Genomic DNA, 21,643 nt, shown 5'->3' on the forward strand with positions numbered 1-21,643 from the left:
TGGAGGGGTGGAGGGGCAGGGTTTGCTCTCCCACCACCCCGCCCATCTGCTGAATACACACCGGGTGCTGGGTCAGGAGACTGACTCACAGAGCGGAACTAAGAAAATTCCTCATAATTCAAGGAGAAAGCTGAGGCGTCCATGGTGGGACCCCACCCAGGAGTCCAGCACTACTGCCCTGTTACAGCCAGGGCTGCATGGCTGACATCCCTCCGCTGGTTGATGGGCCACAAACATAAATATGTCCCAAGTGAATGACCATCTGAGATGGACCCACAGCAGCCTGGGCCAGTGGAGGGAGCCCCAGCAAGTATCCTGGGCAAGCCGCTCCTCTGCAGGCCTCAGTTTCCCCATATACCCTGGGACAGATCGGGATCATCTCATCTGTGAGTCTGGCTGGCTTTTCTGTTCCCCATCCCAACAGCCACTTGGAGCCTCCGTAGCTTGGAAGGGGCACAAATTGGGGGTAGCGAGGCCAACTCTGCAGGGAGCAGAGAATGCCCCCTCCTGGACCTCAAGTCATGCGTTCCTCCTTCAGGCAGCCTCCAGCCCAAACTTCGGGTGCCTCTGCAGTTGGGGCTGGGGCCTGGCGGCCAGGAGGGGGCAGTGTGCAGATGAGCAGGAGGGAGCTGTCCGGGGCTCCAAAGGCAGTTGGACCAAAGAACACCCATTCCCCCCAGGAAATGTGATGGGTGCTGGGAGAAGGGCTCAGCTCAGATGGGGTGGCTGATGTCCAGGTGCCGGGAGGAGAGGACAGGAAGGAGTAAGGGGTGAGGACCACTGGATGCGGGGGAGAAGGACAGAGACCTGGGCTCAACTCCAGGCCCTACCCTAGACATGCTGTGTGACCTCAGGAAAGGACCCTCCCTTCTATGATTCTCAGTCCCTCCTGTGTATAGGCAAGGGTTGAACCAGTTAATTTCCAACAGCCTTTCCATGGTGACATAGGCGGGAGGATCACCCACTAGCTGCATGTTTGTGTTCACATGCCTGTTTCTTGTGTTTGTATGACAGAAAGACAGTTGAAACATGGGAAGGGTGCGGGGAGGCTACAGGAGTGAGAAGAGGGGTGAGCAGCTGGGAAACCTGAGGTCCACAGCCCAGAGGTCTACTGCTACCTCCACTCACAGCCATCATCCACTGTGGTTCTTGTGTCCTGCAGGAGAAAGTCCAAAGGCTTTAGCTCACCCACCAAGGTCTCTCACTCTTCTCTCCAGGCCCTGAACCCATCCAGCACTCTAATCACACAAGGTCATTAGCTTGTTTCTATTCACTTCACTAACTGAAATAATCTTCTCCCTTGGTTCCTGACGAACTCCTATACACCCCTCAAAGCCCAGCCCCAGAAGTCTCTCCTCTAAGAATTCCTTGTCTTTTCTGGCCAGAGATAACTGCTCCTTGTTCTGTCACAGGGTGTGCACAACCAAGCACCCAATAAAAGTGAGTTGTTGAAAGAAACCAAAGACCTGCTTCTAGAAGCATCCGCAATCAACCCAATATTGAGTCTATCTGCAGTTTCTGCCAGCCCCCTGGGCCTTCCCCTCCCTGACACTTCTCCTTCTCCATCTCGCAAAAAATATCCCTGAGACCTAATTTCAGCTAAACCTTCAAACACGAGTCTCCACTTTCGACTTCCCGAGGAGGAATCAATTGGCTGTCAAGTTTCCCAGAGCCTCTGCCACCTCCCACACCCCGGGTCTGCCAGCCATCCTCAAGGTTGATGGGAGGGGTGGGGGCAGAGGAAGGAGGGAGGGAGGAAGGACCCAGCCTGCAACAGGGAAGGTTGGGGCTGGGGAAGGGGTCAGGCTGAGGAGCTAGTGGGGAGACCAGGAAGAGTCATCAGTTCTTTGCCTCCCAAATCAAACCACAGCTCCTCTGCCATGGAGTGGCAGGAGAGACAGAACAGCACACTGTTGCTGCTAAGGAGCCCAGAGCCTGGGGAAGCTGGGTGGGCACATGCAAAGCCCCCAGACCCGGCCTGACCATTGGTCTACGTGGATCCAGCACCCCAGCATGCTGCCTGCCACCCTTCCCTCCTTCCCTTCCAGGAGATGCTACTGGCACAGAGCAGACAGATCTGGGTTTGAATCTCAGGAATCTGAGAGCTGATGGCCACAGACGCACAGGAAGCCTCTCTAGTCATCTACTCCCAGGCCCCTTCTCCCATCCTCATTCAGGGCCCCCTGTAACCTGCAGGGCACATGCCAGCCTTGTAGCACTGTGTGGTCCTGGAGAGTCACTCCCCTACCCTCCAACTCTCCCTAAAGGAGGGAGGGAGTTGTTCCAGGTGGGCAGAAAAGTTCCATTCCTGGCCAAGCCACAAAGCTGGTATGAGGCTGTGCAGGGCCTGAAACCCGGGTCAGGGAACTCTCTAGAGCCCATTATCTTAGCTACTGCACCAGAACATTTCAGCACCTATTTATGCCCAAACTGTACGCTGCCTTACAAAGTCTATCCCCCACATTTCACAAAAGGGGAAACTGAGGCTCTCCCAGGGTCACAAGGTCTTCAAGAGGCATGGGTGGGACTAGAATGAGCCTTCAATGTCCTGCAGAGTGGCTGCAGGTCCTTGGCTGACTCACAAAATGATGAGGGGTGGCATGTGAGGGTGTAAACAACCCAGGCTCCTGAACCGCTGTCAGCTGGGTGGTGACCTCTGACAAGCCCTTCCCAGGCCTCAGTTTCCATGAAGAAGGTGGACAAGATGAGCCTTGTAGACCTTACATACACCCTGACTCATTGATTCTCCCAAAGAAGCACCCCTGTAAGAAATGCTGACATCCCACCATCTGGGTTTGAAATGGCAGTGAAGGTGGCACTTATTCCAGTACATCCTGTAGCATCTCCCCTGCCTCCCCGAGGCAAAACCATGTTTCCCGCGTTCCCTCAAGGGTCTACACAGAGCAAAAGTCAGCTGAGCATGTGGGGACGTAGCTTTTGGGAGCCTGTAAGTGAACAAGTGTGTGCTACGGGCTAGGGGAGGGAGGCAGGTGCTTCTGGCCCTGCACAGGGTCTGTGTGAGGGTCTGTCCCCAAGGCCCAGGCCAGGCTCACCTCTGCTTCCCCCAAACACCCTGTCCTCTGCCTGTACTCCAACCCTCCTAGATCTTTACTGATGTTTTACAGCCAAAAATGGAAACCCGATTCAGATGGTAATGATGGATTTCATCCATGAAGCACCCAGCATGGGTCAGACCTGGACGACCACATTCACCAAGTCCACAGTCCAAGCAAAGTCTGTCATTCCACATTTTACTGTCAAGAACACAAGGCTCGGAGAGGCTGAGTGGCTACTGAGATCACATGGGTCATGGAAGAGCTTGGATTTGAACCCAGATCCCCACCTCTGAGTTCTCCAGTGCCCCCGCCAGTTCCCAGCACCCAGCCCAGAAAAGAATCTCTAATCACACCCCTTAAAGACCAACGTGCACAGAAAAGGACACAAAACATAAATGTCTGGCAGTCCTGACTCAGCAGCTGAGTGACACCAGCTAAAGAACTTCACCTCTGAACCTCAGTTTCCTCACCTGTGAAATGGGCACACTAATAGTGCCTCCCCTAGAGGGTTGCCATGAGAAGTGGCCAAAGCAACCACCTTGAACATGCTCTCCATACTGCAGACCCTAACAGGGCAGGTGGGACTGTGAGTTGAGTCCCAGGTAGCTCGAGGTTCCCCAGGCTGGCTCTGACTCTGACTGAAGGTGGTTTCTACCCTGAGAGACAAAGCAGAGACACCACTACAGGGAAAACACCAGTCCTAGCTGTCAACTGGAGCTGCAAATTATAACAACTTTAAGGTGTGATCATACCCCTATTAGAGCAACTCAGGAAAGGGAAACAGGCAGAAAAATGATGCTGATGGGGTTCTGGGAGGGTGTGGGGCAATGGATCCTCCTCCCAGCCTGAGGATGGGTGTGCTTCATGCTCTGGGGTCAGAGAGACCTGGGTTTGAATCTTGGTTCCGCCACTTAGTAGAAGTTGGAGCTTGGACAGCAAGTGACTTTCTCTCTCGGAACCTGTTTTCTCACCTGGGAAATGAGGTAACCAATGTTTCCGCTGTAGGTCTGTCTCCTGGATGAAGAGAGGTCAGGTAGGCTGGGAGTGGTGGCTCACACTTGTAATCCCAGCACTTTGGGAAGCCAAGGTGGGAGGATCACCTGAGGTCAGGAGTTCGAGACCAGCCTGGCCAACACAGCGAAACCCCATCTCTACTAAAAAATACAAAAATAGATGGGTGTGGTGGCATACTCCTGTAATCCCAGCTACTCGGGGGGCTGAGGTAGGAGAACGGCTTGAACCCAGGAGGCAGAGGTTGCAGTGAGCCAAGATCACACCACTGCACTCCAGCCTAGGCGACAGAGCAAGATTGTCTCAAAAAACAAACAAACAAACAAACAAACAAAAACAAAACAAAACAAAAAAACAGATCAGGGATGTAGGACAGTGAGCCCAGTGCCTGGCACACAGTAGGCACTTCATCAACGGAGGTGGCTACTATTACTAATTATTATTAGTCATCGTTCCCTAGGCCCCCCTTGAAGGCCCACCCTGCCTGCTGTGGCCCCAGGGATCCAGAGAGATCAGAACTTGGCCTTCGCTCCAGCTGATAGGAGTGGGGGTCACCCTGGCCCCAGCTCCAGGTGCTCCCTGCAGGCTGGAGACCAGCTTCCTGGGACCCCCTGGCCAAACCCAGGGCCACGACCCTGAATCCTCTCAGCGCAGGCTTCCTCCTCATTGCCCACAGGCTCAACCCCCAGCTGGGGACTCAGAATCACCTCCTGAGGGAAGCTTGTCAAAATGCAGATTGCCAGGCCCTGCCCTAGTCCAGTGGACTGAAATCTTTTTTTTTTTTTTTTTTTTTTTTGGAGACGGAGTCTAGCTCTGTCGCCCAGGCTGGAGTGCAGCGGGCCGGATCTCAGCTCACTGCAAGCTCGCAGCTCCCGGGCCGTTTTATGCCTTCCGGGTGCCTCAGCCCTCCCAGATAGCTGGAACTCAGGCGCCCGCCACCTCGCCCGGTAGTTTTTGTTTTTTTTTTAGGTGAGAGGGGGTTTCACCGGTGTGTAGCAGGATTGGTCTCGATCTTCCTTGACCTCGTGATCCGCCTCCGGTCTCTGGGCCTCCCAAAGTTGCTTGGGTGTTACAGGACCGCGCCCGGCCAGACTGAAATCTTAAAGAAGGACAATAAGCTAGTTTTTAAGGCATTGTTATAACATATCGACAGTGGGGAGAATCAGTGGCTCTGGCGAAAGCCCCATCCTTTTGGCCTGGTACTGGAGGTTCCATGTGACCTCCACTCAACCAGGCTTCCCAGTCTCACCCACCCTGTCCTCCAGATCCCCTCAACTCCAGCTCCACCAAGCATTTCTGCATGCTACAAACACATCAGCCCCTGACTTTATGAGCTCACATTCTCATGCTGACACTAAGTACTAGGAAAGAGAAGAGCAGGCTGCTGTGATGGGGAAAACCAAGAGGGCTTCCTGGAGGTGGTTTGGTCAGGAGCTGATATCTAAGCTGATGCCCAATGGATGAGGAGCCAGCCCTATGGCAAACAGAGGAAATTTCTAGGGTGCCTCCATACCTCTGCAACTGGTGTTCCCCCTCTCTGGAAGTCTCTTTCCCTCTCTGTCCTTGCCTAGCCATTTTCTATGGATCCTTCAAGATGCAGCTCAAAAGCCAGCTCCCGTGGGACCCCCTCGGGAATTGCCAGTCATTTCCAGCTCCCCTGGATCCCCTATATGATGCTATCCAGTGACAGCCAGGCCTGCACACTCTCTGTTCTCACCACCGAGAACCCTCTTTCCTCTGCTCGCACACAGCAGGCATGACAGAAAAACTGATGAGCGAATGAATGGATGAACAACCCATCCAACGTCCACCTGCCCTACAGACCTGAGCACCCTGGAGAAAGGAATGTGTCTATGTCATTGCTGCATTTCTGGTGCCTGGCACAGCCCTAGAGAGAAGTACACACAGTAATGCTCCTGAATGGGGGAGCAAAGGGACCCAAAACTCTGGTGTGTGTGTGTGTGTGTGTGTGTGTGTGTGTGTGTGTATACACACAGCAATGCAGAAGGGCGTGACTAGTCAGACGTTAAGGGTCACTGGGGTCTGTTACATAAAGCTGTTTAGGTTTGTAATTTTTAAAGTCTGTGTGCTGGTGGGGAGGACTCAGTTCAATAGCTACGATATATATTCTGTGTTTTGTCGGTTCTAAGCCATCGTCAATTGTAAGATACAGCATCATTTTATGTACCGCCAAGAAAGATTTAAATTATGGTATGCCATGAGAGGTGTTAAAATACATGGAAACGAAAACAGTGTATCTTTTCAGGGTTGCAGAAGCACAGTGTGTGTGCGCCCTCAAGGGTACATTTATCCAAACTAACAAGAGCCTCTTCTCTTCCTGGGCCAGCTCAGCGCTGGGCCCCATAGCCTTCGGTGCTGTCTGTCCTCCACCTTCCCCCTCCCTCTCAGGATGGGACCCCCCATGTGGCCCCTGGGGCCAGGGCTGAGCCACGGAGATGGGAGCAGCTGAGGGATCGGATACCTAGAGCAAGGGAGGCCGGATGCTCTCCGGGTCCATGAGGCTCCAGGAAGGGGGGCCGCGGGGTCGCAGAGCAGCACCCCGGGCGAGGTGGTGATGGTGGTGGCAGTGGCGGTGGTGGTGACGCAGAGATAGTTACCGTGACCCGGAACGGCGTGGCAGCCGAGGGCTCCATGCTGGGGCTCTTCTCGGAGAGGCTGCCGGGCAGGCTGCGCCGAGAGCCCGGCCTTTCTTGAGGCGACTCTGCCAACAGAGGAGAAGAGAGAGGATGAACAAGAACAGCCAAGGCCACACAGCTAGGGCCTCCTGCCACTCCCATCCCAGGCAGGACAACAGACAAACCAGCCCCTAGAAAATGATCCAGGCACTATGGAAAAGTCTGGCAGTTTCTCCAAAAATTAAAAATACAAGTGCCACATGACCCAGCAATTCCACTCCTGGGTATAACCCAAAATAACTGAAAACAAGTACTCAAATACCTGTACGCAAATACCACAGCAGCCAAATGATGGAAACCCAAGTGTCCATCAGCAGAAGAATGGACACACACATGGTATTGACATGCAAGGGAACACCATTCTGCTCTAAAAAGGAATGAAGTTCTGATGCAAGCTGTAAAATGGTGGGACCTTGAAAACATTACATGGAGTAACCCAAAAGGACATATTTTGTATTATCCCATTTATATGAAATATCTAGAAGAGGCCAATTCGTAGAGACAGAAAGTAGATTTGAAGTTAGCAGAGGCTGAAGAGAGAGGGGATCAGGAGTTATGGCTTAATGGTACAGAGTTTCTGTGAAGGGTGATGAAGAGTTTTAGGAATTGGATAGTGGTGATGGTTGCAGAACATTACAAATGGATTTCATGCCACTGAATTGTACACTTAAAACTAGTTAAAATTATGACTTTTATGTTTTATATATTTTATCATACTTTTTTAAAAAGGGGGAAAAAAGGCCTGGCGCTGTGGCTCACTCCTATAATCCCAGCACTTTGGGAGGTCGAGGAGGGAGGATCACCTGAGGTCAGGAGTTTGAGACCAGCCTGGCCAACATGGTGAAACCCGTCTCTACTAAAAATAAAAAAATTAGCCAGGTGTGGTGTCATGCACCTGTAATCCCAGCTACTCGGGAGGCTGAGGTGGGAGAATCACTTGAACCTGGGAGGCGAAAGTTGCAGTGACCCGAAATCACACCACTGCACTCCAGCCTGGGCAACAGAGTGAGCCTCTGTCTCAAAAAAAAAAAAAAAAAAAAAAAGCAGGGGAAAGGTTGCCCTAAACCCCCACTCCTTGTGATGTCACTGGAGGCATACAAGCAGACAGATAACAGCCATCTCCTGGGATGCCACACTTGGGGAGCTTGATGACTTCTCAGGTTTTCTGTTTGTTTTACAGACAAGGTCTCACTCTTTCGCTCAGGCTGGAGCGCAGTGATGCAATCATAGCTCACCCAGCCTAGAACTCCTAGGCTCAAGTAATCCTACTGCCTCAGCCTCCTACCAAGTAGCTGGGACCACAGGTGCACCCCACCACACCTACCTAATTTTTTTAAAAAAGTTGTAGAGATGGGGTCTTCCTTTGTTGCCCAAGCTGGTCTCAAACTCCTGGCCTCAAGCAATCCTCCCACCTTGGCCTCCCAAAGTGCTGGGATTACAGGGCTTAGTCACTGTGTCAGCCCCCATGTTTTTTCAAACATGAGAATCTGTGACTTCTGGCTTCCAGTTCAGACCTTATTTTCCAGAGGCTATAAACTTGGGAGGCCTACAGAGGCCAGCAGGAAATCCAGAATCCAGGAAAGCAGCCAGCCACTCGGCACTAACTGGTTAACTGCTACATCACAAGGGGGGGCTCGGGGTAGCCATCGCTTCCATGGTTCAACAGAGGCTGATAATCTGGGTTTTTCAAAATATGAAGTATTCTGATTCTTAAATGGTGACAGCTCATTGAAAACTTTTAGCCACGGCCTGAGCACACCTACACAAAACCTCCTGAGTCTGTCCAACCTGCCAACATGGCCACTTTCCTCACTGGTTCCCCCACAACAGTGTGGCACCAGCTGCCTCTTTGCCATTGCTCCAGAGGTGGCCCCCAACAGAGGACTCTCTTCCTACTACCCTTCCCCAGCCTGGTCCATCCTGCAGTCCCTGGAGGAGGTCCTGGGTGACCCCCTCTACCTCCAGATCTTGCCTCCCTTTTGGCTCCTATAGCAATAACTAGATCTGAGTCTCCTATCAACGCTCTCATTTGCAGTATGTGTGCGTGTGTGAGTGTGTGTGTATGTGTGTGTCTGCATAACTCCTAACGCCCACGCCTAAGCTGGCTGCCTCTCCACCTCCCAGCACCCTGCATGGAGCCTGGTGCGTGGGGGGTGCCTGGGAAAGACCTGTTGACTTGCAAGGGAGAAAAAGGACAGGGCAGAGGTTTCCCTGGTAGGTGTGAACACACAGGGGTGTGGAATGAGACAGGAATGCCCAGACAAACACACTTGCATGTTTATATTCATGCAGATTCTCCAATGTGTACAATCCCAGACCCACCCCACGTACACATTGAGCAGGGGATGTGTGCACACGCCCAGGCCAGATGACATGGGGTTCACACAAGGAGCAGGCTTTCCAGAAGGCAGAACAGGATGCTGGGGCGCTGTGTGTTTTCCAGGTCATTCCCTCCACACAGTCACATGGACAGGAGTCCACAGAAGCACAGGCTCCATCCTGAGCCCTGGCCCATGGCCAAGAAGGCAAAGCCATCCTGAGACTGGTTCAGGCCCGCTGACCTCCAGGCAGGCCTGTGGCAGGCATTGACACGGGGTCCAGACCATCCAGCCCCAGGCGTCTCTTCCAGAAAAGCTGCCTTCCCACATGGCTCATCCTCAGCCTGGCGCCATCCGTCTCTTAAGCCCCTTGCTGTTCCCGCATGGTGCTTCCTACTTAGAACTTTCCTTGGACCTCCTCCTCCACAATCTCTCTAGTTACACTCAAGGGATAACCACTCTTTCTGGAGGTTTTGCTAGGAAAATTCTTCCCATGCTTTCCTGTGCGCCTTCATCTCTCACCCCTTCGCACCACCCAACTGGAGCACCCTCCTGTGCTCTGTGACAGCACATGCCACCTCCCTCTGGGAGGCTGTCACCCATAACCTATGTCCTACCTGCTACACTCAGCCAAGCTGCCAATGACTAGAGCAGAAGCTAGGCTCAGGGTGCAGTCACTAGCCCAAGGTCACAGGGCTACTGAGCACCAGAGCAAGAATGAGGGTCCAGTGTGTCTGGACAGAGTCCATGGCTCCTTCAGCCCTGAGTCCCGTGGGTCCCAACACCCAGCCAACATATAGGAGGTACTCAGGACTTAGTCTCAGGATGCAAACCTTAGCCAGAGGCAGACCCCTGGGTTCAGCCACCTCTCTAGGGAAAGTGGTAGAAGTGGGAGATGGGCAATGCCAGGCACAGTCAGGACCCTGAGCCCGAGTGCTTCTAATGCCCTCAACACCCTCAGAAAGAAGGGACTCCTCACCCTGGTACCCAAAGTCATTCTACCTTACACAACACTCTGGCTTTTCTTGCTAACCCTCTTCGCTGTACCTGCCACGATGTGGGAATGTCCCACCTCCACACCTTTACCCATGCTCTCCCCTCTCCCTAAAATTATCTTCCCTGGAATGGCTTCCTGTGGGAACTGTCATCCTTTGAGCTCTGGGGCAATGCTGGGGGCGCCCAGATCACTTTAGGCAGAATGACTCACAACCCCGCACATCAGTCAGCCTTGCAGACTTGCTACTTGGCGTCTCGGCAGGAAGATGGGTTGTCTGTTTCCCACCCCCACCCAGAGCCAGGCACCCTGCAGTGCTCAAAGTTCCTCCATCAAACCAACAAACACGGGGTACCCACTGCAGTTATGGAACCTGGCTGGCAGAGTCAGGCTGCCCCACAGGGGTCTTGGGATCACCAGGACAACAGGAGCTGGAGCTTCCAGGAACTACCCTCCCTCACCTGACACACACACACACACACCCCTGGCCACAGCTTTACACTTTCCTGGGTAGGTGGGCCCTCACCACTGTAGGCAAGAAGCACATGGAGTCCCCTGGTAGAACGCTGGGTGCCCAGTGAGGATGTCTTTCCACTGAGACCAACACTGATGCCCAGAATCCTGCCTCTTGCCTCCTGGGTCTGAGCAGGAAGCTCTCAGAGGTTGCTTGGTCCAACCTCCCGTTTGATAGATGATGAAGCTAAGACCAGAAGGAAAGAAATGTGTGCATGATCCCCTCAACAACAGGTCTATAGAAAAGAGTGCTTCTGGCCGGGCGCGGTGGCTCACGCCTGTAATCCCAGCACTTTGGGAGGCCAAGGCGGGTGGATCACGAGGTAAGGGAGATCGAGACCATACCTTGGCTAACCTGTGAAAACCCCATCTCCTACTGAAAATACAAAAAAAATTAGCCGGGCATGATGGCGGGCTCCCTGTAGTCCCAGCTACTCGGGAGGTGAGGCAGGAGAATGGTGTGAACCTGGGAGGTGGAGCTTGCAGTGAGCCAAGATCGCACCACTGCACTCCAGCCTGGCAGAACAGAGCAAGACTCCGCCTCAAAAAAAAAAAAAAAAGAAAAAGAAAAAAGAAAAGAAAAGAGTGCTCCCAAAATAGTCTGAAACTTCCATTCAGAAGCCCTGGCTACACCCCTCCACCTGAGAAGATAGGAAGGCAAGCAAGAAGCCCAGGGGGCGGGAGGATAGGGGCCCACTCTCCCTCCTGCATAGGGTGGCTGGCTTTCCCCCCTGACCTCCCCACTCTCCCAGCCCACACCCAGGGCAAGGTCTGCACTCCACAGAAAGCTGGAGGGGAACCTGGGGCACCTTCTCAGGTGTCTCCTGTGTGGCCCCTGGTTCCATTCTCCACCTCTCTGCACACTGCCTTCTACTCCAGGGCACTGGCCTGTATAGACTCTATTATTTGAGCTTCTAGACCCTCAGCTTCCATGTGGTTTGGCCAAAGAGGAGCCCTGGCAAGAGATGAAGGGAGGGAGGAGAGTCGTCTGGGTTGCCTGCCTCCTCCACGGAAGGTCCAGCCACCATCAGGATGACCCTCTCTTCTGGACCTTTTCCTCCCAGCAACCATGCTCTCCCCTCCTCCGCAGGGCCTCAGGGAAGCAGCCCCTGCTGTCCCTAGCTTTGGGGTCCTGTACTGCCCCTGTGGTTCCCGAGGCCTGCCCACACCTTCGTAAGCAGCCCCTCTATTAAACGCTCCTCTAATCACCATAGTCTGAGGCACCACCTGCTTTTCTCCAAACCCCGAACTGATCCGCCAGGTGGGAGCTCAACTGCCTGGGAGTCACTCATGGAGCTGATGGGACCTCCTTTATCCATAGATGGGGAAACCAGGCCCTGAGAGGAGCTGTGATGTGCCTGTGGTCACACTGAACATCGAGGGCAGAGTCTGGGCCAGGCCAGGCTCTCTCCTGACCTGACACCCCAAACACCTTCCCCAAGGAGCCAGCCGCCTGCCGTAAGCTCTAAACACAAAGTTAATAAACACATGGATCGCTGGGTTTCTCAATGTTTTTTCATTGTCACTCTCCCTTAAAAGTCTTCTTAGACACTTTTTTCCTAATTTCCCCTCCATAAAATTTTAATATCACAGACATACAGTATCTTTTATGTACTAAATGTGTATACTGGGCTTTGTACAGAAAGGTTTTTTTTTTTCTTCATCTTCCAGTCCAAGAACCAACTTTTTGCCCACTTGGGGGCAATCTCACCTCCGCTGAGAATGCATGTTCTGGACCCTTTCAGATGTAATCCCACAGGACAACCTGGGCAGCTCTATAGTGAGTCCACTTTCCAGATGGGGAAACTAAGTTCCTAGAAGCAAAAGTGACTTCCTCTAAAAGTCCTCCAGGGAAGAAGCAAGAGTATATGCTGAGAGTCCCTTAAACTGCCCCCAAACCCACTCTTCCAGCCCCAGAGAAGGTGGAGGGGACATGGAGCATGGGGTCGGGTGAGGAGCCAAGCTGACACCAGGAGCCGGATTCAACCCTCACTCTGCTGTGTGACTCCATGGCTGCTCCTTTCCCTCTCTGAGCTGATTTCATCAATCCAATGAGTCAGAGAGTAAGAGCAATGGTCATCTCCAGTCCTTGGCACCAAGTAAAAACACACACACCCTCTATTTTAAACAGGAAAAGAAGGCAGGGAATGACCCTGAGTCCTAATTCTGGAGCCTGGGAATTCAGCCTCAGGGTCCTAGGCCCCAGCATGCTGCCTTTGGCCTTTGATTTTGTAGAAAATCTTTTCTAATTTGGGCAAACAGACACTGGGAGGCCTGGCCTTATGGTCCCATAGGTCTAGCACCACAGCTGGTGCCAGTAGAAACCCACAGAGGTTAAGTGAATCTGTTAAGATCACACAGTCTGAAGGCGGCATTCCTAGGGCTAAATCATGGGAAGGGAGACCCAGCCGATCTCTTAAGGGCCCGCCCCAGACCTCTGAGCATGATCCAGGAGTCTTTCCTCCTCGGCCCAGACTCATTGTGTGACTTCTGTGTGACCTCTCAGTCACCTAGTCTGCAAAATTAGGCATAGGACCAGCTGATCCTGGATCCCCTTTCCACTAGGAGGTTGAAAGGGTCTCCATTTTACCAGGCTGTCTTCCTATTCTTGGAAGCCACAGCCGGAGAAATGCATTTTAACCTTCATGTGTTTGCAAAAAATAAATAAAATCAGTTTCATTCAAATGCTGCTGGCTTGGTTACCATGGATACCACCTAATCATGAAGGATGACTGTTACTTGTTCCCATGGAAACATGGCGGCCTGAGGAACATCCTGTAATTTCAGACAAGACACCAAATTTCAGTTGTCGGGTTGCACTGCCCAGATCTTAATGCTTAAAAGCAGGTAGAGGCAGCAACCTCTAACGCTAGCGTCAGGAGAAAAGAAGTTGGCAAGAGTGTAGAACGAGGAGGCGTTGGACAGGGGTGTCCCTGTGTCCTCCGCAGTGATCGGGAAAATGCAAATTAAAACTCTCAGATGCTATTTCATACCTTTTGGAAAGGTCCTAGGCCAGTCCATAATTTAAAAGAAATTAATTAAAAGAAATGAAAAAGAAACCAGCCTAGAAATTGAAAAGAACTATGACTCCAAATGTTGGCAGAGATGCACATTACACTTTCATCACTGCTGGTGGAGTGAAAAGGGCTTGAAGAACAATTACACAATAGCCAGTAGAAACCGACAGCACACATGTGCTAGGGCCAGAACCTTCCTTCCTACACATCCAGTCTAGAAAACTGCTTCATCCTGCACACATAGAGATCTGCACAAAGATACTGACCCCAGCACTCTCTGTAGCAGAGAAAAGTTAGAAGTAATCTAAATGTCCACCAATAGGGGAACAGTCATTCCGTAGAACATCACACAGCAAGGAAGGGGGGGACAGTATTCACATGGAACACAATGGCACTACAAAGGGCCTAGAGCTATAGCGATCAACATGAATAAAACTCAGAAATATGACGTTCAGTAAAAAAATCAGTTGCAAAAGGAAACAATGTGTAATCCATTTATACACCTTTTTTTTTTTTTAACAAGAATGTTCATAGCAGCTTTATTTTTAATAGCCCCAAAACTGGAAACAACCAAACCTCCTTCTACAGGTGAATGGTTAAACTGTGCTGCATCCAGGATGAGAAAGGCAGAATGATGGTCCCCCAAAGAAGTCCACACTCTAATTCCTAGAACCTGTGAATGTTGCCTTACGTGGCAAAAGGAACTTGGCAGATGTGGTTGAGGTTAAGGATTTTGAGATGGGAGATTATCCTGAATTATCCAGGTGAGAATAATCTAATGATATGACTTTGTTGTTATTGTTTTGAGATGTATTCTAGGTCGGTTGCCCAGGCTAGAGTGCAGTGCTGCAATCTCAGCTCACTGCAACCTTCACCTCCCAGGTTCAAGCAATTCTCCTGCCTCAGTCTCCTGATAGCTGGGATTACAGGCATGTACCACCATGCCTGGCTAATTTTTGTATTTTTGGTTTCTTTTTTTTTTTTTTTTTTTTTGAGACAGAGTCTCACTTTGTTGCCAGGCTGGAGTGGAGTGGCATGATCTCAGCTCACTGCAACCACCACCTCCCGGGTTCAAGCGATTCTCCTGCCTCAGCATCCCGAGTAGCTGGGACTACAGGTGTCCGCCACCATGCCCAGCTAATTTTTGTATTTTTAGTAGAGACGGGGTTTCATCATGTTGGCCAGGATGGTCTCGATCTCTTGACCTCGTGATCCTCCTACCTCAGCCTCCCAAAGTGCTTGGATTACAGGCCTGAGCCACTGCGCCCGGCCTAATTTTTGTATTTTTAGTAGAGACAGGGTTTCACCATATTGGCTAGGCTGGCCCCAAACTCCTGACGTCAGTGATCCACCAGCCTCAGTCTACCAAAGTGCTTGGATTACAGGCGTGACCCACCGTGCCTGGCCAAATGATATGCATTCTTAAATGTGGAAGAGGGAAGCAAGAAGGTGAGTCAGAGAAATGTGATTAGGAAAGAGGCAGGAGAAACTCTAAGCCTGAGAGGAATTCCATCTGCTGTTGCCAGCTTTGACATAGACAGAGGTGGTCACAAGCCAAGGAATGTGGGTGGCCTCGATCTAGAAACTGGGAACAGCCCTCAGCTGATAGCCAGCAAGAAAACAGAAACCTTAGTCTTACAACCACTTGGAATTGAATTCCCCTAGCAAGGAATTAGCAATAAAATGGGTTTTTCCCTAGAGCCTTTGGAAAAGAATGCAGCCTACTGACACCTTGATTTTGGTCTGGCAAGACCCATGCCAGAGTTCTGACTTACAGTGCTGTAAGATTAAAAACCTGTGTTGTTTAAGCCACTAAGTTTTAACTCGTTACAGCAGTCATAGAAAACGAATACACACACTATGGAACACTACTTAGCCCTAAAAAAGAAACTATTGACACCTTGGATGGATCTCTTGGGCATTATGCTGAGCGAGGAAAGCCAGTATCAAAAGGTTACATAGTGTATGATTCCGTGTACACGGCATTCTCAAAGGAATAAAGCAATAGAGATGGAAAACGGATTAGCGGTTGCCAGGCGTTAGGGATGGTGGGGTTAGGGCAGGCAGGTGGATGTGATGTTAAAGGGGCCGCACGAGCGAAGTCTTCGTGGTGGATGATGACTGCAGTGGTGGTTACTCAAATCTACATACATGATGAAATGGCAGAGAACTATACGTATGCATGGTATCAATGTCCATGAAAGATCTGAAATAAAAGCCCCTGACATCAGGAAGCTGGCTTGGCACGCACGGCTATGCCACGTTATTCTCCACTGAGACATAATCACACAAGATATAACCTCAGACAAGGTTACTCTGAGGCTGTGATAAAGTGAGACAAAACAAGGTCACTTCATAATTTTTAAGTAACCCATAAAGACAAGGTCACGGTGCCACCCACAAAATACCGACTATCACCCTCTCTTGGCTGAAATCAGTGACTGCTGCTGCTTCACCAATCATAGCTTTAGCCCCCAACGCTAGTCTCCTCTTCCTAGTGACAGGACTCAAGCTGCGCAATTACAGACTTGCTTCTGCCTTCTGACAGCAGATGCGATTCATCTAGTGTGAAACCTACTCCCTTCAACCTCCCCCAAATCACCCAACCAAAACCCAAATCCTACACTAGGTTCTTCCTAACACACTCCTAACACCTAACACATCTCTTACCAAGATGCCCCATGGTGTGTGCTCTCCCTCACTGCAATGAGTAATAAATGCAACTTACTCAGCTAGAGGTGTGTTCTCAGTGGGTCTTTGGCTAGAAGGAACTGCAGGTGGAGGATCTGTCCTATAGTTATGTAAGATGCAACCATCAGAGAAAACTGGGTTCTTGGGACTTCCCATACTGGTTTTGCAATTGCTTGTAAATCTATAATTATTTCAAAATAAAAAGTAAGGCTGGCTGGGCGCGGTAGCTCACGTCTGTAATCCCGGCACTTTGGGAGGCCAAGGCGGGCAGATTGCTTGAGGACAGGAGGTCGAGATCAGCCTAGCCAACACTCAGCCTGGCCAACATGGCAAAACCACGTCTCTACTAAAAATACAAAAATTAGCTGGGCCTGATGGTGAATGCCTGTAAACCTAGCTACTTGGGAGGCTGAGGCACGAGAATTGCTTGAACCCAGGAGGTGGAGGTTGCAGTGAGCCAAGATCACACCACTGAACTCCAGCCTGGGTGACAAAGCAAGACTCTGTCTCCAAAAAAAAAAAAAAAAAAAGAAAAAAAAAGTAAGGCTTTCTATGTGATTAATATGATGTTTTACTTTGTTTACATGTGCATGCACTTACATAGAAAAATATCATATTACACAATAGCCAGAAATTTGTTATCAGACATTCTCTTTGGAGAAGGAGATGGGCTATGAATGGAAACAGATGACTGTACCATTTCCTGAATGAAAAATAATTAAGACTTCCAAAAACTAACAGTAAAATTAAAATATAAATAGGTGATATGACGCAGCACAAACTGCACTCGCTGAATGCATCTGAAGGGAAAAGAATAGAAGGAAGAGAAAAAAACAAGATCAGAAAACAAAACAAATTAAAATCAACAACAGCCTGGGCGTGGTGGCTCACACCTGTAATCCCAGCACTTTAGGAGGCCGAGGGAGGAAGGCTGCTTGAGGCCAGGAGTTCAAAACCAGCCCGGGTAACACAGCGAGACCACCATCTCTAAGAAAAGTTAAAAATTTAGCCAGGTGTGGTAATGCATGCGTGTCATCCTAACCGCTTGGGAGGCTGAGGCGGGAGAATCGCTTGAACCCGGGAGGCGGGAGGTTGCAGTGAGCGGAGATCACACCATTGCACTACAGCCTAGCGACAGAGCAAGACACCGTCTCAAAAAATAATAATAATAATAAATAAAATAAAAATCAACAACAGCTCAAATGGTGATATGATTTGGCTCTGTGTCCCCACTCAAATGTCATCTTGAATTGTACTCCCATAATTCCCACATGTTGTGGGAGGAACCCAGTGGGAGATAATTTAGATCATGGGGGCGGTTTCCCCATACTGTTCTGGAGGTGGTGAATAAGTCTCATGAGGTCTGATGGGTTTATCAGGGGTTTCCGGTTTTGCATCTTTCTCATTTTCTCTTGCCACCACCATGTAAGAAGTACCTTTCACCTCCTACCATGATTCTGAGTCCTCTCCAGCCATGTGGAACTGTAAATTCAATTACACCTCTTTTTCTTCCCAGTCTCAGGTATGTCTTTATCAGCAGCGTGAAAACAGACTAATACAAATGGCCAGTTAGAAAAAAGTGGATCTGGCTGGGCATGGTGGCTCACGCCTATAATCCTAACACTTTGAGAGGCTGAGGCGGGCGGATCACTTGAGGTCAGGAGTTCAAGACCAGCCTGGCCAACATGGCAAAACTACATCTGTATTAAAACAACAACAACAACAACAAAAAAAAAAAAAACGAAAAATTAGCTGGGTGTGGTGACATACACCTGTAATCCCAACTACTCAGAAGGCTGAGGCAGGAGAATAATTTGAACGTGGGAAGCAGAGGTTGCAGTAAGTCGAGACCCTGTCACTGCTCTCCAGCCTGGGCAACAAGAGTGAAACTCCATCCAAGAAAAGAGAAAAAGAAAAAGAAAAAAAGGAAGAAAGAAAAAGTGGATCAGAGAAGTCCAAAGATCAGGAATCAGGAACATACCTGTGGGTGGGGAAACAGCTCGCAAGTGGAAAGTGAACTGGCTAGTGTTCCCCGAGGGAGGGGCCAGGTGAACTGAGCAGGAAGCCAAAGGTAAAAAACACCATGGAGGCCAGGCGTGGTGGCTCACGCCTATAATCCCAGCACTTTGGGAGGCCGAGGTAAATAGATCATTTGAGGTCAGGAGTTCGAGACCAGCCTGGCCAACACGGTCTCTACTAAAAAGACAAAAAGTTAGCTGGGCATGGTGGCGCACACCTGTAATCCCAGCTACTCAGGAGGCTGAGGCAGGAAAATCGCTTGAACCAGGGACGCAGAGGTTGCAGTGAGCCAAGATGGCACCACTACACTCCAGCCTGGGTGACAGAGCGAGACTCTGTCTCAAAAACAAACAAAAAACACCATGCAACAAGTCATGGAATCTTTAGATTGTTAGAACTTTCCAGACAAAGAGCTGTCCAGCTTATGCCTCTGTGTACATCTCTTTTGAGAGTGCGTGTGTGTGTGTGTGTGTGTGTGTGTGTGTGTGTGTGTTGGGGCTGGGGATGGGGGATGAAGCCAGATAAAGAATTTGCTGAAATAATGCATTGATAAATTGGCAGCTCTCCTGGCTCCCACTGCACACTTTTTCTTTCTTTTTTTTTAAATTTTACTTTTAGTTCTGGGACACATGTGCAGTACGTGCAGATTTGTTACATAGGTATATATGTGCCACGGTGGTTTGCTGCACCCATCAACCTGTCATCTAGGTTTTAAGCCCTGCATGCATTAGGTATTGGTCCTCATATTCTCCCTCCCCTTAGCCCCCCACCCCACGACAGGCCCTGGTGTGTGATGTTCCCCTTGCTGTGTCCATGTGTTCTCATTGTTCAACTCCCACTTATGATTGAGAACATGCCACTGCACACATTTTCTAGCTCAGCCTTTAGGCACCCCTCTCTGGGACAGGGAGGAAAGGTGTTGCTTGGAGGTTACTCAACCTTACCCACCTGTGCTATGCAGAATAATGGCCCCCAAAGAACCATGTGTCCTAATCCCTAGAACCTATGATATGTCACCATATATGGCAAAAAGGGACTTTGCAGATGTAATTAAATTAAGGAGATGAGGAGATTATCTTAGATTACCTGGGTGGGCCTAAAATAATCAAAAAGGTCTTTACAAGAAGGAGATAGGCAGGTCAGAGAAAGCGATGTGATGATGGAAGCAGACGTGGGAGTGACACGGGGCTATGAGACAAGGAACCAGGCAACTTCCAGAGGCTGGCAAAAGCAAGGAAATGGATTCTTCCCCAGAGCCTCAAGAAGGAGTGCAGCCCTGCTGACACCTTGCTTTTAGCCCAGCTAAAATGATTTCAGACTTCTGTCCCCCAGAACTGTAAGATAATAACTTTCTGCTGCTTCAAGTTACAAGTTTCTGGTAATTTGTTACAGCAGTCACAGGCACTAATACATCCATGGATCGAGGCGCAACATATTCTAGTTACATTAAAGTAAAGATAGAGGGATAGAGGTTCAGATCACCGGCTGATTCAGGACTGTGGACTTTCAAGGGCTCCCATCTCTCCTCTTTCAAATCTACAACTGCCTTAATGAAAGAGAAGAGCTTCCTTTTAGAAATATCACACTTATTCCCATATAAGGTAAGCTTTATTCTTTCTCCATAATGCACTTGTTATCAAAAGACATATGTGATAGAGCTTGAAAACCACAAAAATATAGGGTACCTTGGTTGCTTATTTCATAATACAGCTTGGAGATGTTTTCACATCTGTACACATGTTATCCTTTCATACAGTCACTCCACACTCTGTGTATTTTACCTTTAGTATAGGTACTAATTACATCAATAATACTTCTTTAGGATATATAAGTTCTAATTATAGCACTCCAGAGGGAACTATGATTATCAAAACCTAAATATCCACATGTATTATTAAACTCATCTTATTTTTCATTTTATTCATTAACTGTAAACTATTTTCCCCCAAAATTTCCACCTTAGTAATGTCCCGCACTTTTGTTCTTTTCTTTCTTTATTTTCATTAGAGACGGGGGGAGGGTCTCACTATGTTGGCCAGGGTGGCCTCCGACTCCTGGCCTCTGGCAATCCTCCCTCCAGCCTTGGCCTCCCAAAGTGCTGGGATTACAAGCATGAGCCACCATGTCCAACCCATGTTTATTTGAAATCTATATTATTAAATTAGGACAACATGACTATATGAAATAATAGGCTTATTTTTTCTAACAAATATAAACAGGCATAAAGTTTTAAGTATGTACGTATTGGTTTTTCCACATAATTTTGAAACTTTCTTTACCTTTCTGTATATGGCAACTTGGAAGTCAATTTTTAACTTATCTCCAAAGTTCTAATTTAATGACTTGATACTAAAACAAAACTGAATTTCAGTCTTCTGTGTAATTTTTAGCCTCCAGAACAGTTGACTCAGACTGTGTATCAGATCCTGTAAGGGACATGAGGTTGTAATTTGGGAAAGCTATAGAGAAGATCATTTTATGTTCTAGAATAGATTATGGTTTTATGTTCTAGCATAGATGATTTTATGCTCTACAATAGCCCTAGGAAGTTAGCAGGAAAGGGAACTGATATAAACCTGAAGCTTATGCTGCCTGCTACGCCATGAATCATAGAGTCCTTTGTCTCTGACCCAGGTGTCTCATATCTTCCGCCGTGTTTAACTTGTTAGCTCCAAGTAGAGTAAAATCTCAGCTGCTTCAGTGATTAGCCAAGAGCACCAAAATATACTTAATAAATTTAACACATAACAGGCTAATAACTCAGAAACTCCGCTGAGAGACACTAAGAATCTAAATAAAGAGATATACTACATTCAAGGGTTGGAAGACTCACTATTGCTTAGTTGGCATTTCTCCGCAAACTGATCCATAGAGTCAACGTAATCCCAATCAAAATCCAAAATAAAAATTTTGAGGACACTGACAAGATGAATTTTAAGTTTAGATGGCAAACCAAAGGACCCAGACAGCCAAACAAACTTGAGAAAGAAGAAACAGGTTGGGAGACTATATTACCTGGTCTCAAGAAGTACTTTGGTCTTGAAATATAGCTAATGTACAAAACAGTGTAGTATTAGCATAAGGGTAGACATATAGATCAATGGAACAGAATAGAGTCTAGAAATAGACCCATACATACATGGGGCAATTGATTTTCAAAAACAGTGCTGAGGTAAATTGATGCTGGAAAAGATGTTTTTCAACAAATAGTTCTAAAACAACTAGCTGTCTCTAAGTAATATAAATGGATCACCAGGAAATGTGGAGAAACAGATCTAAGAGAGATAATGACTGTGCCATGTATTTGTATTTTTATCTTAAAATTGAC

The 21,643-nt window shown here is 49.0% G+C and overlaps 1 protein-coding gene across 1 annotated transcript in view; it reads right to left on the bottom strand.

The window, feature by feature from the left end:
* Positions 1–21,643, bottom strand: part of DAB2IP (DAB2 interacting protein) — a 137,279-nt gene that overhangs the window by 103,271 nt on the left and 12,365 nt on the right. The window contains 1 exon segment of the mRNA XM_017884206.1: positions 6,686–6,789. Coding sequence (XP_017739695.1) covers positions 6,686–6,789 — 104 coding nt within the window.

This window comes from Rhinopithecus bieti, unplaced genomic scaffold (genome assembly GCF_001698545.2).
Source record: "Rhinopithecus bieti isolate Rb0 unplaced genomic scaffold, ASM169854v2 scaffold_13710, whole genome shotgun sequence".
Lineage (NCBI taxonomy): Eukaryota > Metazoa > Chordata > Mammalia > Primates > Cercopithecidae > Rhinopithecus > Rhinopithecus bieti.